The sequence below is a fragment of the Myodes glareolus genome, chromosome 24 (genome assembly GCF_982192425.1).
Source record: "Myodes glareolus chromosome 24, mMyoGla1.1, whole genome shotgun sequence".
In the NCBI taxonomy this organism is placed as follows: Eukaryota; Metazoa; Chordata; class Mammalia; order Rodentia; family Cricetidae; genus Myodes; species Myodes glareolus.
Genome location: NC_142049.1, coordinates 24005671 through 24025924, shown reverse-complemented (window position 1 = coordinate 24025924; position 20254 = coordinate 24005671). Strand labels below are relative to the sequence as shown.

General features: G+C 39.4%; 1 protein-coding gene across 3 annotated transcripts in view; it reads right to left on the bottom strand.

Moving 5' to 3' along the window:
* The window catches only part of Mctp2 (multiple C2 and transmembrane domain containing 2), a 233250-nt gene that overhangs the window by 74724 nt on the left and 138272 nt on the right, over positions 1 to 20254 (bottom strand). For all 3 annotated transcript variants that reach the window (XM_048434824.3, XM_085682633.2, XM_048434825.3), the window contains 2 exons: positions 2293 to 2394; positions 979 to 1053 (listed from right to left, as the gene is read on the bottom strand). In XM_048434824.3, the coding sequence (XP_048290781.3) occupies positions 979 to 1053; positions 2293 to 2394 (177 nt within the window). The remainder of the gene's footprint in view (positions 1 to 978; positions 1054 to 2292; positions 2395 to 20254) is intronic.

Genomic DNA, 20254 nt, shown 5'->3' with positions numbered 1-20254 from the left:
TAATAATGAAGACTTTTTACTCGGATCACACACAATGATTATTGCGCTCAATGCTACGGCACCAAAACAAAACATTCAGTTACTTTCCACCAGAAGACTGCAAAGTCCCTTCCTCAGTGTGGGGCGGGGGGGGGGGGGCAGAAGTTCATGGGAAACAAAAGGACGATAAGATTGCTTTATATTTAACTGCTCTGTGTCCTGCACAGCTGCTCACCCCCCGAGGAAGCTGTGGAAGTAATAAACACTTTTTAAAGGGGGGGACACTTTGTTCTTTGTTACACAACTGAAGAGGAACAATGGGTCCTGCCTGAAATCCCGGACTCTATCTAAAGAGGACAGGGAGGGGCACTGAAGAAAGAAATGCAAAGGTCAGGAGTTTTCTTTGTGAATATGAAGTTCCTCCCCCCCCCCCCAACACACACACACACACACACACACACACACAATCCTAGATCTTTACCTTTTGTTGAACTGATAAGAAAGGAATTCAGTGTGGTGGGCAAAAAGAGAGATAGCTAATTCAGCGTGGGGTGAAATGCCCACACTGCCTAAATTTAGACACAGGGAGCAAATAGGTGAACCTAAGGCTAGAAGCTTCCCCACTCTCTTGGGAAATTCCTTCATCCACTGAACAAACAGAGAGCCCCTTGCCTTTAGCCTTGAAAGGAGAAACCAAAATGAAGCAAGTGAAGGAAATTTAGGTTATCTGGGCTCCACACTCACGCTCAGAGAAACACTGGGCATGCTGCGGAGCGCACACCCCCCTCTCTCCTCCCAGGGATATGTTTTAAGCCTCTCCTTCTTGACCTCGCGGAAGCCCCATTTTGAGAGAGAAGACAAGAGAAAGAAATGAGGAGATGAGGAGTCCAGATGGGTAAGGAGTGGGAGAGGAGAGAAGTGAAAGAATCCAGCCACAACCAGAAATACTTGGAGCCTGGGTGCTGAACGCACTCCCAGCCAGTTGTGGGTACCACCTACCTTTTTGGACAGCTTCCGGCTGTCTTCCACAAAACGCTTTTCTCTGGGCGCGAAAGTCCTGATACTTGCTTTGACCTGGAAAAACAGGGATGTTACAGCATTCAGAGGGACTTCATTCTCCTCCCAGGTAGCTGAGAAGATCACAGAGAATGAGACTTTTAACGCACAGGCCATGGGTAGGGACCAGAAAGCGGTGGGTCCTGCCTTACTTGACCAGTTTCCAGGGTCTCAGGGTCACAAAATCCCTGGGAAAGTCAGGCTGGGCCTGGGACAGTTTGGACACCATTTGGACAAATCCCTAGAAGTATTTCAAACCGGGACAGACCCCGAGCTACATAAATTTTCATGCTAATCTAAATGACAAAAATTTCTCCTCTCCTTTTGGACTAAACTTTCAGCAATTGCACCTAAAACAGGAATGACAGTTCCCAGTCCATAAAAATAGCATTTCCAACAGACAATCTCATTACCTCCAGTGACCTGAAAAAGCAAGGAAATGGGCCATGTTAGCTCGTTTACAGGGGAGAAACTGTGCCCCAGGGGAATTCACTGACTGGTTCAAACTAGCAGAGTGAGGAAAAACTTCAAAACCTGAAACACGAATCTACCACCACTGTATCCCTTAACCAACATATTTGCCACCTGTGACTGCACTCATGTCTTGGCTGAATGATATAATCTCCATATAATTCATACGCAAGTGCTTCTCAGAAGAAAGCAGTAGATTGGGTCACCTCCCCTGCAAACTACACAGGCGGTTTATCTGAGTGGAAAAGGAAGAGACTAGCAGAACACACTCTTCTGTTGACGGCCACCTCCCAGTTTCAGCATTACTAAGAATTTGAGACTAGGGAGAAATAAAAATCTATGACATTCATTGTTTTAGAGCCCACACACTTAGATATCAAGGATTAAACAGATATACTATATATTACATGTGGATTACACATAAAACGTAAAATGTATGTTTATAGAATGATATCTATGTATAATGTGTGATATTTTTGGATGATCAGTAGATAACATATAGACATACAAAATATGTATGTGTATATAGATATACAAAGACTTCTATTTCCTTTATTTTTAATTTTTTCTTTGACATTTAGACCTCACCAATTCTGTGGCTCAACTATTTGAAACCTGGAGCATTCAACATGGATTTTTTTTTGACTAAGTTATAAACACAACACCACCATTCTCTTGCCTCCAATTCTGAAATAGTTGACATTAATCTGAGACTACACAGCCTGAACATCACGTGTTTTCCGTACTGAAAAGCTGGGGTGGGGAGTTCATCCTGAGGGCACTTACTGGATTATATATGATGTCCATCTCTAAGTAAATAAGCCCTTTAAAAGCCTGTTCCAAATCTTTATTCTTCAACACGTAACAGTTGGGTTGTCCATCTCTAATCTGTTAGGAAGAAAAGACAAAGTATATATTAGTGCCAATGTGCTTCATGTTTTAAATGGAAAAAAATCAAAACTAACTTTGACTAAGTTGAGAATGTATTTAATTTTTTTGCCCTCTGTAAAAAATGTTTTTTACAACTCATTTTGTATGTATTAGCATAATTGGGTAATTAACTTTAGTTTTTATATTGCTCTCATTTTACCACTATATGATTACACATGAAACAAACATTAGGTAGGTAATAAATGAAAGATCAATCAACTTTTAATTCTTGAGTGACATTGTAATTGACAGCAAGGTAAAGTAACAACCATTGGCTCAACGTGGTGTATGTGGTACAGATTATGACATGGTGACAGGGAGTTTTTCTGTTCCCCAATTCTAAAGATTACATTTTCCACATCCTCAAATATGATGAACACTCTCTATAACTTCTGGCCAATATTCCTAAAAATTGTTAAGATCACGGGGAAAAATGACAGAATAGGAAACTGTTATGACTCCGAAAAGACTAGGGCTATATGATGGTTAAAAGTATACAGCGGCATGTACTGGGCCCTGGGAAAGAAAATATATATTATTGAAAAATCAGATAAAATCCAATTGTTACTTAGTTATAACATACAACTATTGGTGACGTTTTAATGCTGGCAAATCAGTGTAGTAATGCAATGTGCTAACGTGGGAAGAAAATGGAGAGCTCTCTTTTCTTAGCAGTCTTAATTTAATTATAAAATTATTACCAACATGATTAAGGAACCATAAGAAAATGAATAAAGGAACTAATTTTTATTATGAAGTTATCATTGGTTTACTGGTGCCCCCAAATTCATATTAAGTAAATCAAAACCTAGCTGAATTTGGAGTCAAGATCCCAAATCATTCAAAATATACGACGTGCCTACACATCTATGTCTTTGACAGGACCAAGACCCTGTGACTTCCCTGCCAGACTTCAGGGCACTTCCTCTCCCTACGCTACCTGCCTGCAGTTCCCAGCAAACAGGAACCTTTCATCTCAGCAAACACCTGCCTTGCTCTGCTTTTCAGAAAGCTCTGGGCTCCCTTGAAAGCATGCTAGCTACAGAATTCCTTGTTCTGCCCTGACATTGAGAGCAGCAGCCGTGGTTGTCCTTCATAGCCATGGTAGATGGTGATGAAACTTCTAGAATTTAGGAAGCATGTTCCACTCTAAAGGGCCTCAGCCACAACCTAGGCTTATCAAGCATTCTCCTTGTGATGGTGACGCCTGATAATTCAAAGAACTTGGAAAATTGGAAGGCCGGGAATCTGAGCCATATTTTACATGACTATTGCTGTCACCGCAGTCATTCACACAAGTGTTCTGAAAAACACTGGTGGAAGTGAGTTGAGTAAGTCACAGCGGGGAGACAGCAATTCCGCTTTACAAGGGAGAGGTCATCTTCCTTCCCAAAGCGCCCCACCTCTCAGATTACAGAAAGATGGCTTTCCTGGTCAGCGGCTGAGAGGAAGGGGGTGTCCCATAAAGTCCCAGCTTCCTTCCTCAACGGTGTCCAAACAGGATTTGCAGCTTCCGCTCTGGCGTAGAGTCTCACTCAATAAATTGACGGTGTTAAAGTTGAAAGACATAAATACAAAAACAGCATGTCAATTGGCCAAGCTGAAGTGCTTCCAACTTCGCTTGGATTCAGTCTTCAGGTCTTGTAATGTTATCTTAAAATTTCCATGATTTCTTAAGGATGAGGGAAGGTCAGCAGAAGAACAAAAAGTAGCCACATAAAAATATTTCATAGAAGAGGGAGGTTCTCCCTCTTTTTTTTTTTTTAATTCGGTAAATGATCATTTCCTGTTACTCAATGTCCCCAGCATTGTGTCAGCAAAACTCAGAATCCACATAGGAACATTAAAGGTGTCATCAGAGTCAGAGATACAATGAAATATAGTCATGTTTACTACTTTAATAGCAGATTAATATGGAACATACAAATTTCAAAAGCTTGAAGATTATAAAACTAAACACCCAATTCCTTTAAAATATATATAAATATCACATTTCATTCCTGGACCACAGATTAAGTAGGAATTTGGTGCACATCTCCCTTCATTTTTACCATTGAAACTTAATATAGTCACAAAAATTAGTCTTAAATAAAGGATTTAAGTTTTTATTGCTAAGACTATATAAAGTATATAACCTTATTTTATAGCTATCAATATGATTTGGTGATATTATTTGACATATGCCTCTTTGTTACCTCTATATAATATTTAAAATGAAAATGAGCTACAATATTTTGATCATGTGGTATCACAGTAGCTACTGAAAACAGAAGAGAACATTCTGGAAAATCTTTCCAGTACTACTGCGTAACTAATCTGTCGACACTTGGATACAGGACAAAAAGTCGGACTGCTGTTTGCATCTGCCCAACTCCTCCATGATGGTGTCACATGAATGTTGTGCATCATGTTTACTACACGTTTAAGGCTATACATATGTAAAGCCTTAATTTATAGTGCTTTATAGTGAGAATTCAGAATATTATTTCTAACATTAAAATCTTAACCATTTTAGTTAATTGCAAAATTAAAATACTGTCAAAAGAATATTTAGAGGTGAGAATCTGTGTGAATTTTCTTCTCTAGTTATGAGATAGCCGAAACCTAAGTTAAAGTTTGAAGCCCCCATCAACCCAGCCAGAAAGAAGCTGGGTTTTAATTCATGACAAAAGCAGGCAGGCCCCCATGTTGGAGAGTCTTTAGTGCTAACCTCTGGGAGGACAGCGTTTCTATCAAACTGAGGTTCTTAGATGAAAATACCAGATAATATATTGAACTTCAGTTCTGTATGATAAAATCGTGAAACTGATTTATTACATAATTTTTGTGCTCAACCTTATTTGCACCAAGGACAATATCAGACCATAATTCAGGGCATCTTCACGGGGCAGTATAACACATATGCAATCCAATTAGTAATATATATATATATATATATATATATATTGCATATTGGAAATAGTGTTTCCATAAGTATGGATAGCCTCTTTCGTAATTAGGAATAGTATCTTATTGAATTATTAGGAATTCCTCCATAGTTTAAAACAGGACTTACCATAACTAGAAAAAAATACCTTTCACAATTAGGAACAGTATTCTTCATATAGAGGGAAGCTACTGCCATAATTATCAAAAGTAAACTCCAAGATTTAAAAATGGTCATTTCTATCTATGTAAGATTAATTTTCAGTTCAGTATGAAATATAAATCATCCATCTGGAGTGCAGTAAAAGGTAACTCTTTGATAATTATCCAACGATTTTAAAAGCACCAGGAAGTCTGTTACTAAATAATAATTTGAGATTTGGGATCAAAGAAAAACTGTACGAGCGGCCTATAACCATAGTAAGGAATGGAGGATACCCAGGGTCTGCCTCCCCTCTCAACGGTGGCCCTGCACAGACTCTGGGGGAGAAGCCACTGCTTGAGGACTCCAACAAGAGCTCCAAAGCCAGAGTCACTCAGCCAGGGCTGGTTCATACTGGTGGGCCACAATCAAATGGAGCAGAAACGGATACGAGAGACAGATTTGTGCAGAAGAAGGAAGAAATGTATAAAGGTGGCAGGGAGGTTTTATATATGTGTAAAAAGTGTGTGTGTGTGTGTGTATGCGCATGTATATAAAATTGCAAACAAATTAAACTTTAAAATTACCATGTTAAGAAAATAAAAATTCTAATATAAACCACAATAATTATGAAACAAACGTTTTTCTACCTAAAAGAGCATTATCTCTCCTTATTCTTAAGCACTGTAAACATGAAGAGCTTTTTAAAAGCTGGTGAATAAAACTTTTGAGTCAGAGGAATATTCCACTCCTTGTTTTTAAAAACTGAAGGTGACGTACTGTAGCACACGAGGACACACAGAAAATAAAAAATCCCAATCGCATATTTCCCAAACAAGAATTATCTCTATTGTGATTCACGATAAAACTCTCTGATGTAATATGTTACCAAAGTTAATCAGGATCAATACGAAGGAATAAAACCACGGGAGAGCTTAAGGAGGAAAGCCATGCATTTAAGATCAAAATCCCAAGTAAAAAGTAGTATCGATTCCATCACTGCTTGACCTTCAAACTAGAAAGGGGAGAGCATTTGGGTAAAGACTAGTTTCCTGTATCAAATACTATTCTCCACTCCACATGATGGGAAAAAAAAATGTGGCTACAGCATTGTACAGCCGCTGAGTCCAGCTGAGGCACAAGCTAAATAACTTGCCAATAAAATATGACAAGGAGAGACACGTGAGACACGTGACTTGGCAAGAGGACAATTAATCCACTTTATCTGATAGCACTACACATTCTCCATGCAGCTCAGCATCAGGCAAGGGTCCAGTGAGTGAGCTACAAGCAGCAGGAGAGGTTAAGATTTCCAGGAGGCTATGTGTATCCCTGCAGAGAGATCAGCTACCAGGGAGCTGAAGGTGCCCAGCACCCCTACCTTGGCCCATGTCCCCACATCTTACATCTCCTCTCCAAGCCAGTCTTATACCAGAAGGAAACCCAGAACTGAACTCGAGAAATGCCATGAAGCCGGATACCCTTCGGGCTTCTCACAGCCGCTGTTCCTAAAATACAAGCTATTTCCATACAAACTTTACAGAGGATTCTAAAAGTTAATTTACACGCAAAAAATTTACTAGAAAAATGCAGCATTAATAGTTTTGGACAGATGCATCTGTAATTTGTAATGTAGACTCTTATTGACGTCAGTTCTTGCATCTCAAGGAGTTTCTAAACAGTTAAACACCCATTCTGAGGTTTACCTTGGACTCTGAATTTACACTATCAAATGCATTTTTATGCACCACGGTTCTGGATAACTTCTGTATGTTATGTTATCTTTCTTATTTGGGATTTCTTTAAATTAACTTTAAATTAATAAAATCAAAATAGGACAGGCAATGTCTGAGGCAGATCCTAGAGTTGAATGAACTGAGTTGATAATTCTGCCTTTGCTTCTGGCTGGCTGGATAACTTCATTTAAATTACCTAGCTCCTCCGTTCTTGTTTCTTAATTCTTAAGATGTAAATAATAATGCTACTTATCTCGGAGGTGAAATGTATCAGCAGTCAATCACAGTGGGGAGTACATAGGAATTATTAAATAGATGGCATATGTTTAATATCATCTATCTCCATTTGATTTAATTTGCATGCACAGAAATTATGCATATATACATATGCATAGATATGTGTGCTAATATATTGGCAATAGCAGGTTCTCATATATCCTGGACTAGTGATCTTCCACTGTCTTACACCCGCCCCCACCCCCAGATCTTTCTTCTTTAGCATTTTGAAACAGGGTCTTCCTAAGTTGCTTAACTTGACACTAAGCTCATCCTATAGCCCAAGAAGGGTTTGAATGTTGCCATTCTCCTGCCTTAACCTCCCGAGTAGCTGAGATTACAGGCCTGTACCATCAACCCTGGTTTAAAGCATGTTCTTTTAATTTACATCTGATGAGTTATGTGTTAATAGTTCTTTATATTCACCAGTCTCCGGCAGTTTTAGGCTGTGATAAATGTTGGCAGAAAGCTGTGTGGACCATCCATTCATTTCTCAAGCTATAGTCCCTTGGTGTAATTGCTGAGTCACAGTAGGTGGGTGATTTTAGGGCAGAAACAAGCCTTGCCAGGTTGGGGTCCTGAAATCCTTAAGAGATTTGCGTTCCCAGTGAAGAAGGTTGTCTTTCTCCACATTTTTACCTTGGGAAATGAGCAGGTCTCTGGTACATAGGAGCTTTCATAAACAAATGAGACTACTTTGTGAAAGCAGACAGATATATTTAGTTCGCATTTCTGCTATTGTGTCTGTGTGACTGACTATATATATAACTACTTCATCCATGTGAGGCCCAGATGCCGTTTTAAAATAGATACCCAGATACGAGATGGGCGCACATGACATTCTAAGCCATTTTTCTTTGAGTCACTCTTTCCAGCATTATTCCAAGGCATCCCTTTCTCACATTTGATAACGAAAATTCTTAACCAGATTTGTTCATCCAGATGCTTATATGAACATGATCACTTAAATTGCTGAAATAAGGTGAAGGAACATGACAGCTGACTACATGCAGGCAGTAACTGATTCATATTCACCAGTTCGCACATCTTCACAACATACATGGAAGAATTAGCGTCATATCAGAAATAAGGAATCAAAGACAGAGACGCTAAGGAACTTGCCAAACCTCAGCCAAGTTACAGGAGAAGCCAGTGGTGCATCCCCTGATTTGCCAATTTGTTCTCCATTCTTAGCTACTGAGAACATAACGAGAGAGGCCATTTCTGGGCTATCAGGGTTTCTCTTTTGGGTTAACTTTTCTGCCAGGTTGACTTGACTTAGATTCAATAATTAAAGAAAATACTTGCTGGCCACAAACATTTGCTTATAGGCTATAATTTCATTTTCACTGTTGTTTTGGTTTCTGAACCATTCTATCTTTCGTCTTTCAGTTTACCATAATGAACTGGTGTTTAGGCTACATAGACTGACATCTGAGCATATTAGGAATTTTTCTCTCTGACTGCTCCTTTTCCACTTGTACCTTCAGGACATCCCTTTAATATTATCAGCTCCTTGACAGCTTTTATTGAATTCATCAATTTGATAGATGTATAGAGTGGATTCTGATTATCCTGCCCTTGTTCTCTCTGATTTTAGCCTCCTCCTTTCCCTCCACCCTCACAACAAGCCCCTTTGGCACATGTGAAAGTGCTTTGGCTTGGGGTTTGAGACTCACTGGGTCTCGTAAGCATCACATGTTTGAGGTTTGGAAATCTCATTGAAGCATGGTAGGCTTGTCAGTGGGTCCACAACTGAACACAGCCATAGCCCGTCTCAGAATCCACTGGGATCCAATAGCTAAGCGTGAAGGAGTAGGAATACATGGGCCCCTCCCAGATCCCTAACTGACTATTGACAGATCTAGTGGGCAGGTGCAGGCCCAATGCAGGTCAGCGCAGCTGCTGTGAGATTATGACCACATTGTCTGCGTCACATCTAAAAGATGGTATTTCACTGCCCTCCTTCCTCTCCTCTGGCCCGTATGTTCTTCCTGCTCCCTTTCCACAGTGTTCACTCAGCTTCAGTGGAGGTGGCACAAATGACCTGTTTAGGCCTGTATACCCAGTCACCACTTCTTCTCAGAACCCTGAGCAGCCAGCCTCTCCACGCTCATCATGTATCATTACAAAGAGAAGCTATCTTATTAAGAGCAGAAATAGCATTTTCCTGTGGCTATAAACATATTTAGAAAGCATCTTGATACCACGTCCACTCTGATAAGCAGTAACAAGTTCACCCCCAGCTAGGAGACTGTGAATTATGAAATGGATGGACCTTAAGTACAATCAGAACATAGTGTTTACAGCTGTGTAACACCAATGGTCCTCGTCTGGCTGCATAGTGCTTTCTAGACCATGAAACCTCGGGAGCGGCGAGAAAGCTTATAACTCACTTCCTACTTGATTCATCTTGCAAGAAAAACATGTGCGGTCTTCAGCAATAGTCTTATGGACTAGTTCTGACAGTGACCAAGAGGAAATGAAAAGAACTTGCATTCTTTTAAGTGTTTAGTTCTTCCTGAAATTACTATTGTGCTTAGTGGAATGTTTTACCCTAACTTCCTAAACAGCTGGTTTTCCCAGACCAACTTACCAAGTCTCTTATCCTTTACAAAGTGACTTCATATTTCAGATTTATTTAATGCTAAATGATCTCTAATTAGTGCTCTATCAAATCCTTCACTAAGTTCGAGAATATCTTCATATAGATCTGAGACATAATATTTTCTTTGTTTTATGTTGCAGTCTTTGTTTTTAATTTTCTAATTAATACAGCTATTGATATCACTTTCTTAATATGTATCTTACTGATCTTTTATATTCTGTTGCTTAACTATGTTTGCAGATATCTGAAATTATGTGATAGCACATTTAAAATGTGATTTTTTTATTTAAGATGTATATAATATTTTTCCATATAATTTTGGGTTGGCTGTATCTGATATAGGAGCTTTATGTTTTCACTGGTTGATTCATAAACTTCAGCCTGTTTAATTCTCTAAGCAGTTGGCTAGAGAAGGCCCTATTACTACTTTCATTTTGGAGGTGAAGGCATAGAAGGAATATTGTGGTATTATTATCATGGTTCTGAGGCTTTGGGCAGACACTGGTACTCGTGGTAAGGAAGTATCCTTCCATGCTGCTATGGTTTAGATATGGAGCATTCCTACTAAAGACTCATGACATAAAGTACTTGTTTCCCAGCTGCTGAGCTATCTTGCAAGATTCTAAATTTCACAATCTAACTGATAGAAGTAGACTGTGGCCTCCTCCTTTTCCGTCTCATTTGTCTCCCCTGCTACTCCACAGTGAGACACGGTGAAGAAGCTCTGGCACCACATACTGCTACTGGCATACTCTCTTGTTTAAGAGTGCATGGCACCAAGTGACCATGGACTGAAACCTCTGAACCAGTAGCCAAAATAACTATTTTTTTTTTACTCTCTTTGTCTATGTCCTACATTTTGGTCACAGTTACAGAAATATGACTAAGATGGTTGCCAAATTATTGGACTACTTGGTCCATAATCAGGAATGGGAGCAGAATTTTCTCCAGTACCCTTTCCACACCTGCTGATACAGCTGTGGAACATTCCACCTTTAATACATCATTGCTATCAATTACATGGTATGCTTCCTAATGTGTCAAAACTTTCTGATACACAGGAAGCATATTACTTTCTTTTCCTTATTTTCTTCTTCTTATGACTTCTTCTAGTCACAAGGAAGAATTTAATACATTTTTCAATTTTCATATTTTAATGCATATAAATACTATCAACACCAATGTTCCCCTTGATAGGTTATTTTCTTTATGACAAAAGAAAAACAATGCGCAGAAAGAAAAAAGTTTAGAATCATCTGAAAACTTTCCTAAACTTTCCATGACTAATAACTTTCACTACGTGGCAGATTCACTGTCTGATACCCAAATTCCTCTCATTATACTCTAAAGATGATTTCCTTTGCCCTTTCAGCCCGTGCACTATTCCAAGTGCAGATCAGCCGTATAGTTCCTTTGGAGAGAGTGAGCATCTTCATAGCACTCAGGTCACCTCGCATTTGCTTTCAGAGCCAGCCCTACTGTCTGGTTCCTTAACTGAGAAGAGGCGCTGGTATTCACAATTGCATCTTGCTTATTGTTTCTCAAACTCACTTCTTTAACACTGTAAATGGCTTACCAATTTCACTCGTATGGAGGGGTGCTAGTGTCTGGATGTGTCATAGCCACAGCACCACTGTCTGCATTTGCTCTTTCTCACTTTGCGTTTTACTTCCTTTAGCCTCCACACTGGGAGATAACGCACAGCATTGCACACACCTGGCTGGCAAGCGTTCTGCCGCTGTGCTACACTGCTCCACCTACTCTGAGGGAGTTGTTTTTCTTTATCAATTCCCTTCTAATTTTCTTAGTCTTATTTATTTTTGTAGAGTTGTTTAATTGATTTTCAACCTTTATATTTAGTTACTAAACCAATCACGTTACAATGATACTTTTGGCCCTTGTGCACAGGGTGAGGTAATATTGTTGCAAGTTTTAAGAATCATCTAACTGCAGTTGCGGAACGTGCATTGACTAATTCAGATTTCTTTTTTCTTTTGGAGCCAGGTAGTTTGATATTTCTTTCTTTCTTCTTTGATAGCATATAAAAAGGAGACTTCAGTACTGTGACCATAGTGCAATTTTTGCCTTTTTGGATTCTGCTGAGGTATCCCAAACCAAGTCAACAGTATTTGAACATGATCAGTGAGTACTGAAAGACAACGTTTTCCAGTTTTATGCATGCATAGACACATAACACACAGATTTTTTATTGTCTAATGTTAAGAATTACAAATTTACTGTATTTAAAAGTTATTTGGTAATCAGTTGATAGATAAAAATAAGATTACAGATTTCCAGTTCAGAACTCTAATACTCTAAAGCAGCATGCAGGATGCTCACATCACTGTGGTCAGACTTACAGAATTGAAGCTCCATGAATCCACGTAGCATTGCTCTTATTTTGTCTGTGTTTGGAGCTTCCATGTTTATTCTGTTTCATTACTCAGTACCAGTAATGATGGAATATCAAATTTCCACTATGTTGTAGCCCTAATCCATGATATATTTTATTTCAAGTTGGGAAGATGATATACATTTTTATTGTAATCTTGCAATTTAAAAATGTATTTTCTCTCCAAGGTAAAACGTGAGATCTTCCACACGAATGGCCATGTTTCTTATAATCTGAGTGATAATTCACGCTGTTTTGAACTCTTACAGACATCCATTATGTGACAGGCAGATTATTTATACCCATACTTTCCTGCTTTACATCACTGTGTTTGAGATGGCTCAAAGCAGGAGTCAGTAAGATTTTACTTTGACTTAATGTATATGAGATTTGCCATTGAATAGAAGAGTTCAATGTATTCAAGACCTGCCATTCTGTGCGATGTGCTCAGCCTTGTTCTCACCTCCTTCTTGTTTAGGAAACTGGAAAATCCCCATCCTGCATTCTCACTCTCTCAGTGACCCAGTACCATCCTTACGACATGCTGCATGTGGTTCATGAAAAGTCCCAGAATGGGAACAGTGCCCTGGTACGAGAGTAGAGCAGAGCTAATTTAATTAATCTTTCCCCTTGTTTCATCTTTGTTTCAATTACCATGCATGCTTGGAGAAGTGGGTAAGAGGAGTCGAATGTTTGTGCTACAAGATGACTATTTGGGTGTTGGGATTAATGAGTCCTGGCCTTCAGCTGCTCTTCCCTCCTAGAATTTTCTAATTAAAGTTACTAGAAACTATGCCTAGTTTCGAGGATCAGAGGATGGGATTATCACCTGTTGGCCATTGACTGCAGTATATTTAAGCCTACATGGTGTGAATAAAGGGGGCTTTCTGAACCAGCATTTGGGAGGTCCATATGTTGATCTGTCTCTGCGTGTGTCGGTTTGTCTCTGCGTGTGTATTCTCAACCTCCAGCCCCTTGCCCAAAGCTCGCGAATTGGATTCTAGCGCTCAGAGCGCAGACACGGGGGCACGGTGCACGGCATTTGGGGAGCTGGAAAGATGGCCTAGAGGTTAAGACAATCCGTTGCTCTTCCAGAAGACACAAGTTTGGTTCCCAGAATCCAAGTCAGGTGGCTCACAACTCACAATTATTTTCACCTCTAGCTCTAGGGAGAGCCTACACCTTTGGCACCTGGGTACTTGAACTCATGTGCACACCCTCTGCCCCCACATACACACATACATGTGAAAATAACCTCCTATCACTATACATTTGGATTTAAGCCTTGTTTATATTCAATAATCTTATAGGTGATACATCTGTTTTTTCCCCATTTTATCTATCCTCCACCCCAAGACTGAACATGTTGGTTCATGGATCAAATCTACACTCCAAAACCAAATCCCGGCAACCTGTCACTTCTAATTTTCACATTGATCATAAACTTACTAATACAATCTTAATCTCTACTGTTATTTACTCTAGAGGCCAAAATTCCATCTTAATCTTAAAACAAAAAACTTAAAAACTATGATTGCCCATGTTTCTTCCCTCAGGTAACCCCTGATACAGGGTCTTGCACAAAAAAATACTTCATTGAAAATGAAAATGGAGATTTGTGTGGTATTTATTTGGTACAAGAAATTACAGAAAATTTGTCCCATGAAGCTACATAAGTGAGCCTGTTAGGGATATAGCACACAAGCCTGCTCCACCAAAGCACTGCAGTTCAATAAGACAGTATGGAGGCCATATTTCTGGCCAGATGTTACTTTGCCCATATTGGCTGTGCTTGCATAAGAAGAGTCAAATTCATTCCAAAATGCATTCCATTGAGTTGAGACAATAGAGTTATTTTCATTTGGGTTTATTAGAAAATAATAAAATATGCTTTTCATTATTAGAAAGTAATTAGTTATAATAACTTATTAGAAAATAAAGAGTCAATATATAATTTATAAACTTGGGCACCTTTGTGTTCTACACATAATGTTTTGAGCTGCAAAAGCCTCTTGGATTTTTTTCCTTTGATGAATTTGTAGTGTCCTGCTGTGGAATAATCTTTCTGTACTCTGTGAATATACATTATTCTCATTGATTAATAAAGAAGCTGACAAGCCTATAGCGAGGCAGGACAAAGTTAGGCAGGACAATCAAAAACTGAGGATACTACAAAGAAGAAGGGTAGAGTGGGAGAGTTGCCAGCAGACACAAAGGAGGCAAGATGAGCATCAGTACTGAGAAAAATATAAAGTCACGTGGCAAAGCATAAACAAAAAATATCAGTTAATTTAAGTGAAAGAGTTAGCTATCAACAATCCTGAGCTATTGGCCAAGTATTTGCAATTAATATCGAGTCTCTGTGTCGGTTATTTGAGAAGCAGTCGAGGCACAAAAACATTCCACCTACAGTATAGTATTCTTTCCTAGCTCTTCTGATTAGTTTGGCTTGAAGTCTATTTTGTCAGATACTAATATGACCAGACCTTGCTTCTGCACAGACTGAGCAACTAAAGCAATTTGCATTCTTCTCAAATTGGCCCAGTAGATTATGTTAGAGGGCAACCACATTTTGAAGAAGAACGTCTAGGCTAGAGAAGAAGCCAATCTGGTTTTGAGAGCACTGAGTGCACTCAAATTGAAAATACAAATAGTAAATAAACCTAACTATTAGGATATTTCAAACCTGAGAAGTGCTTTCTGTCATCCTTTGCATTAACGTGGTACTGATGAAAAACTCGGAGAGAAAATTAAAATGATCCAGTACTAGATGTCAAGTTAGGGTACATTCTAACAGTTGTTTAAGACAATCTTACTTGTATTTAATTAAAGGATTTTGCATATCTATGTGTCAGTTTTATTAACTGTTATGCCTCTTATTGAAAATATTTTTAAACAATATGTTTGATAATGCTTTCCCCTCCCCCATTCCTCTCCAAGATTATCTCACCTTCCTACCCACCTAACTGCAAGTTATTCTATCTTCCTAACAAAAACAAACAACCCTCCAACTAAAAAAATGCAAAAAAGCTACATAAGCACACGCAACCAAAAATAAAAATAAAATGAAATAAGACCAAAAGGCCAGTTTGTGATACATCTGCCCAGGCCTTTCTAGATTCTAGGGTTTCATTGTTTTAGTGAGTTTCCTTCATATATTACGTGTGTGTGTGTGTGTGTGTGTGTGTGTGTGTGTGTGTGTGTGTGTGTGTTTCACCATTTATGTTACTTGTGGGTTTCTTTTTACCATTTATGATTTTTCCTTGTATTTTTAACGCTTTTATTATTGGGTCATGAGTAGTTTCTCTCCTAGTTCTGTATATTTAGTGTTCTGTGTGTTCTTTGTTTTTTCATAGGCATCTCCCTTATATTGGGAAATTTTCTTCTATTATTTGTTAAAATATGATCTGTGTCTTTGACCTGGGTTGTTTCTTCTTCCTCTATCCCTATTATTCATAGGTTTGGTATATGTTGCATAGTGTAACCAGACCTTCTGGATTTTTTTTGTCTTGATTTGTTTTGGTTTAATATTTTTCTTTGACAGGGATATCCACAAGAAATTCTCTCTTCTGTGTTTTATAATCGGTAAGGAAGGCTTACCTCTGAGGTTTTAGTCTGACACCGTAAGTTTTTTATCTCATGTTTTATTTCGGTTTGGGTTTTCTTTAATGATTCTATTTCTACTTTCACATAGTCAATGGTTTTTATTATCTCATTTAACTATTTCTATTTTTGTGATCTTCAATAAGGCATTTATTCATGCCCTTTTAAAGATTCTTCAAAACAATCATAATTTCTGTTTTTAAGTTCTTGCTATGCTTCAGCTAGATTGCATTTCTCAGAGTCTATTCCAGTACAGTTACCAGTTTCTGGGGGAGGCATATTATCTTGGGTGTTCATGCCTGTGTTTTGGCACTGGTATCAAGCTATCTGAACTTCTGATGCTTGAGATGTATTTTGGTGCAGCTAACTGATCTTGTCTTTGTGGAGTAGGTGTACCATTCTTTGGTTGCTTTTACCAACCCGGGATCCTAGGCCGCTAAGCTGATGGTGGGATCCCTGTGCACAAGGTCAGCAGGTGACACAAGGGATGAAGATGAGCTAGGAGGAAAAGCCAAGAGGGCCTGCAGGATAGAGCTAGGGGACCAGAGTCCTCGCCAACAATCAGTTACCAGAGTGCAGGTAGGAAAAGAGGAAGGCTTCCTGGAGGCTGGCTGGTACAGAAGCAAGAGTAAGCCTGCAGAGACGGGGTAGGAAATAGGAAGGCTGGTAAAAACCTCCTTTGTGGGTCCCAGCCCAGTGTGGTCTCTGACAGTAAGTGGGGGGTGCTTCTGGTGAAAAGAACTTCTGTGCTGTGGGAGCTCCTTCTGCTCCTTCAGCCAATAGCCTTTAAGATACCAGCCCATTGGGCATAGTCTCTTATGCTGTAAACGTGCACCCATTCTCTTGCTCCTTCTCCCGAAGTTGATAGGACAGAATTTAAGTAGGCGGGGGAAGACAAAACTGAATGCTGGGAGGAAGAAGGCAGAGACAAGAGATGCTATGGAGCTGCCAGAGTCAGACATGCCAGAACTTTGCTGGTAGGCTACAGTCTCATGGTGATATACAGATTAATAGAAATGGGTTAAATTAAGATGTAAGAGTTAGCCAATAAGAAGTTAGAGCTAATGGGCCAAGCAGTGATTAAATTAATATAATTTCTGTGTGATTATTTTGGGGCTAAGCTAGCTGGGTAGGTGGGAAAGAACAAGAGGGCCCCCTCCTCCTACATTTCTGTGGATCAGCAGCTGACACAAAGCAACAGAGATGGCCTAGAAAGGAGACCCTATGATTTTGTTTTATTTTGTTGTGTTTTCAATAGACGATAAATTAAGCATATGCACGATGCTCATTGACTTTGAATTTTTTATCAGATACATGTTGTAGACATATATCTATATCTATCTATCTATTTATATAGATATAGATGCCTTAAACAATTCACTAGCACCAATAACTACTGCAATTTCATTGTATGAGTTTTTAATTTTGTTTGACTTTGTGTGTATGGGTAATTTGCCTGTACTATGTCTACACATTACAAGTAAACCTTGTACTTAACAGAGGCCAGAATAGAGCATCAGATCCCCTGGGACTGGAGTTACAGGTGGTTTGTGAGCCACTCTAAGGGTGCTGGGGATTGAATTAGGTTTCCAGGAGAGGAGAGGGCTTAGAACTATTGGACCATCTCTCCAGTATCAATGTTTGAATTTTTAAGTGACCGAGGAAAGAGAGTAGTTGTGTTGAAATTATATTTTAATTTCCAAAAGGAAAACACAAAAGCATAATTTCAAAAGAAAAGCTATAGTTGAGCTCAGCACAGGTTTTTTGTTTAACAGTCTTAAACAGCAGGGTTTAAGCACATGAATAGCAAGCGAAATGAAAAGCGAAAGCATGTTCTCTGCTGTGGACTTGGGTATTTTAAGTGCACTGTGCCTTACCTGACTGTGCAGAGTAGTTTTGTGTCAACTTGACACAAGCTAAAGTCATTTGGAAAATGGGAATCCTAGTTGATAAAACGCCCCTCACCAGACTGGCTCGTGGGAAAGCCAGCAGTGCATTTTCTTAATTAGTGATTGATGTTGGCTGAGCCAACTCAAGGTGGGTGGTGCTATCCCTGGGATGGTGGGCACCAGTACTTTAAGTAAACAGGCTGAGCAAGTCATGAGGAGCAAACCAGTAAGCCATATTTCTCCAGTTCCTAGCTCCAGCTTCCTGCCCTGTTTGAGTTCCTTCTCTGACTCCCCTCAGTGATGGGCTGTGATGTGGAACTGCAAGCTGAAATAAACCCGATTCTCTTCAAGTTCCTTTTGTTCCTGGTGTTTTAGCATCACACCGTGAGGATCCTGAAGCACACCACCACCCAGTGGGGAGTGGAACTTTAGTTCAGGACTTAGGTCAAGTGAAGACGATTGCACAAAACTACCCCCATTCAGTTATGAATATGTTGTTCAACTATAAGTTGATGTTTTTGCCATATGGTCCTAGCATCGAACCTAGGACTTCCTCCATGCTGGGCAAGTATTCCATCATTGAGTCCTATCCCTGTTCTCCTTTTATGCTGAGTCAGGATCTCCCTATAGTGACCGGACTGGCAATGACTCACTATGCATCCCAGGTAGGCCTGGAGATCCTGATTCCCCTGCCTCCGTCTCCTAAGTCTCTGGCATTATGAACCTGTGCTATCAGACCAAACTAGAATTAATGCATTACTGAGTAAAGTTTTCCTTCTTGTAAAGTGACTACTAAGTACTGCAGACTCTCCTCTCCTAATTCTTTCACACAATAAAAAATAAAGGCAGGGATCAGCCCATTTCCTAAGAAATCCAAAAGAATATATATATAAATTTGGGGCATTTTCTAATTCTTGGATATCTAACAAATATTCTGAGATCTTCTCACACTGTGGTTCTAGTGGAGTGCTCTAGAGTTGCTGCCTCTATTCAAAACCCATCCTGGATTCCTGCTAACAGAGAATCCAATGCCCTTCTAGCCACCCCCGACTCTCACACTGGGACCCAATGCCTCCTTGTTCCCACATGACCATTTCCCTGCACCTGCTTCACCTCTGATTTAGAGGACTTTCCCGTTCATCCAGCAGTCACAATCAACATCCTACTCCTTCCTGAGCCAGTTCAAACCCCTGCTTCTCAATGTCTTCTCAAACTTTAGTCCATGTTTCTCACAGCATCTCTTTTCTTTCCTGTGGCCTTGGTGGTCTTCCGTTTTCTGTGCCGACTGTATAGCTATCTCCCAAGAAGTCTAACAATTCTTCCATGCCTCTCTTGTCAGCCCTAACTGCACACATATCACACTTGTGCAAACACATCCTTAGCATTCCTTAAGGCTTGATGCAAGATGGGAGTTCACTATGGCTATCTAAGAAACTCCCAGGAGCTCAGACTCCAACATGAGGGTGTCCATACTAAAAACTTGCTTACTAAACAGCTACAGTACAGGGTCACTAATTTGTAAATGGGCAGAAATAATTTTGAAAAACTAAGCTGTTAAAAAATTAATGATTTAGCATAGCAACCATACTGAACTTGTTAGGTGTGCATCCAGCAAGAGATATAAAGTAAAGAAAAATACATACACCTAAGCAGTCATATCTTTTAAACAAAGCCTTCCAAGTACCGATCAGTATTATTTGATAATAGAACAATAAATTAAATAATTATTGGATTAGAATTTTCAGTTATAGTGAGAGTCATGACATTTAGAAATCACATTTATAATCTGCATTCTATTAGAAAATAAATTAATTTGAAAAGGTCAATTTGTTGCAAGTGGACCACCTGATGTCAAAAAGACACAGATCTACACTAGGATTTGGTCATTTCGCCAAACCATCCGTCAAAGAATTAAAATTAATCTCAATCAAATCAATTGCATGGACAGCAGCAGCAGAACCGGCCACTCAGTGCCATGCCAGTGTCCCCAAGGTAACTAAGAGGATTACACCCTTGGCCAGGTTGCTATGCAAGGCAGAGACTGTGAAACTGGGGCATTTTGCTGGTTGTTCCATGTGTTATTTGTATTTAAAACAAATAATGTGTCCTGCTAGGTTTATGTCAATTTGATATAAGTTGGAGTCATTTGGAAAAAGGAACCTCAGTTGGGAAAATGTTCTAACCAGAGTCTTGACTGACAAGTGATGATTGATGTGAGAAGAACCAGCTCACTGCAGACAATGCCAC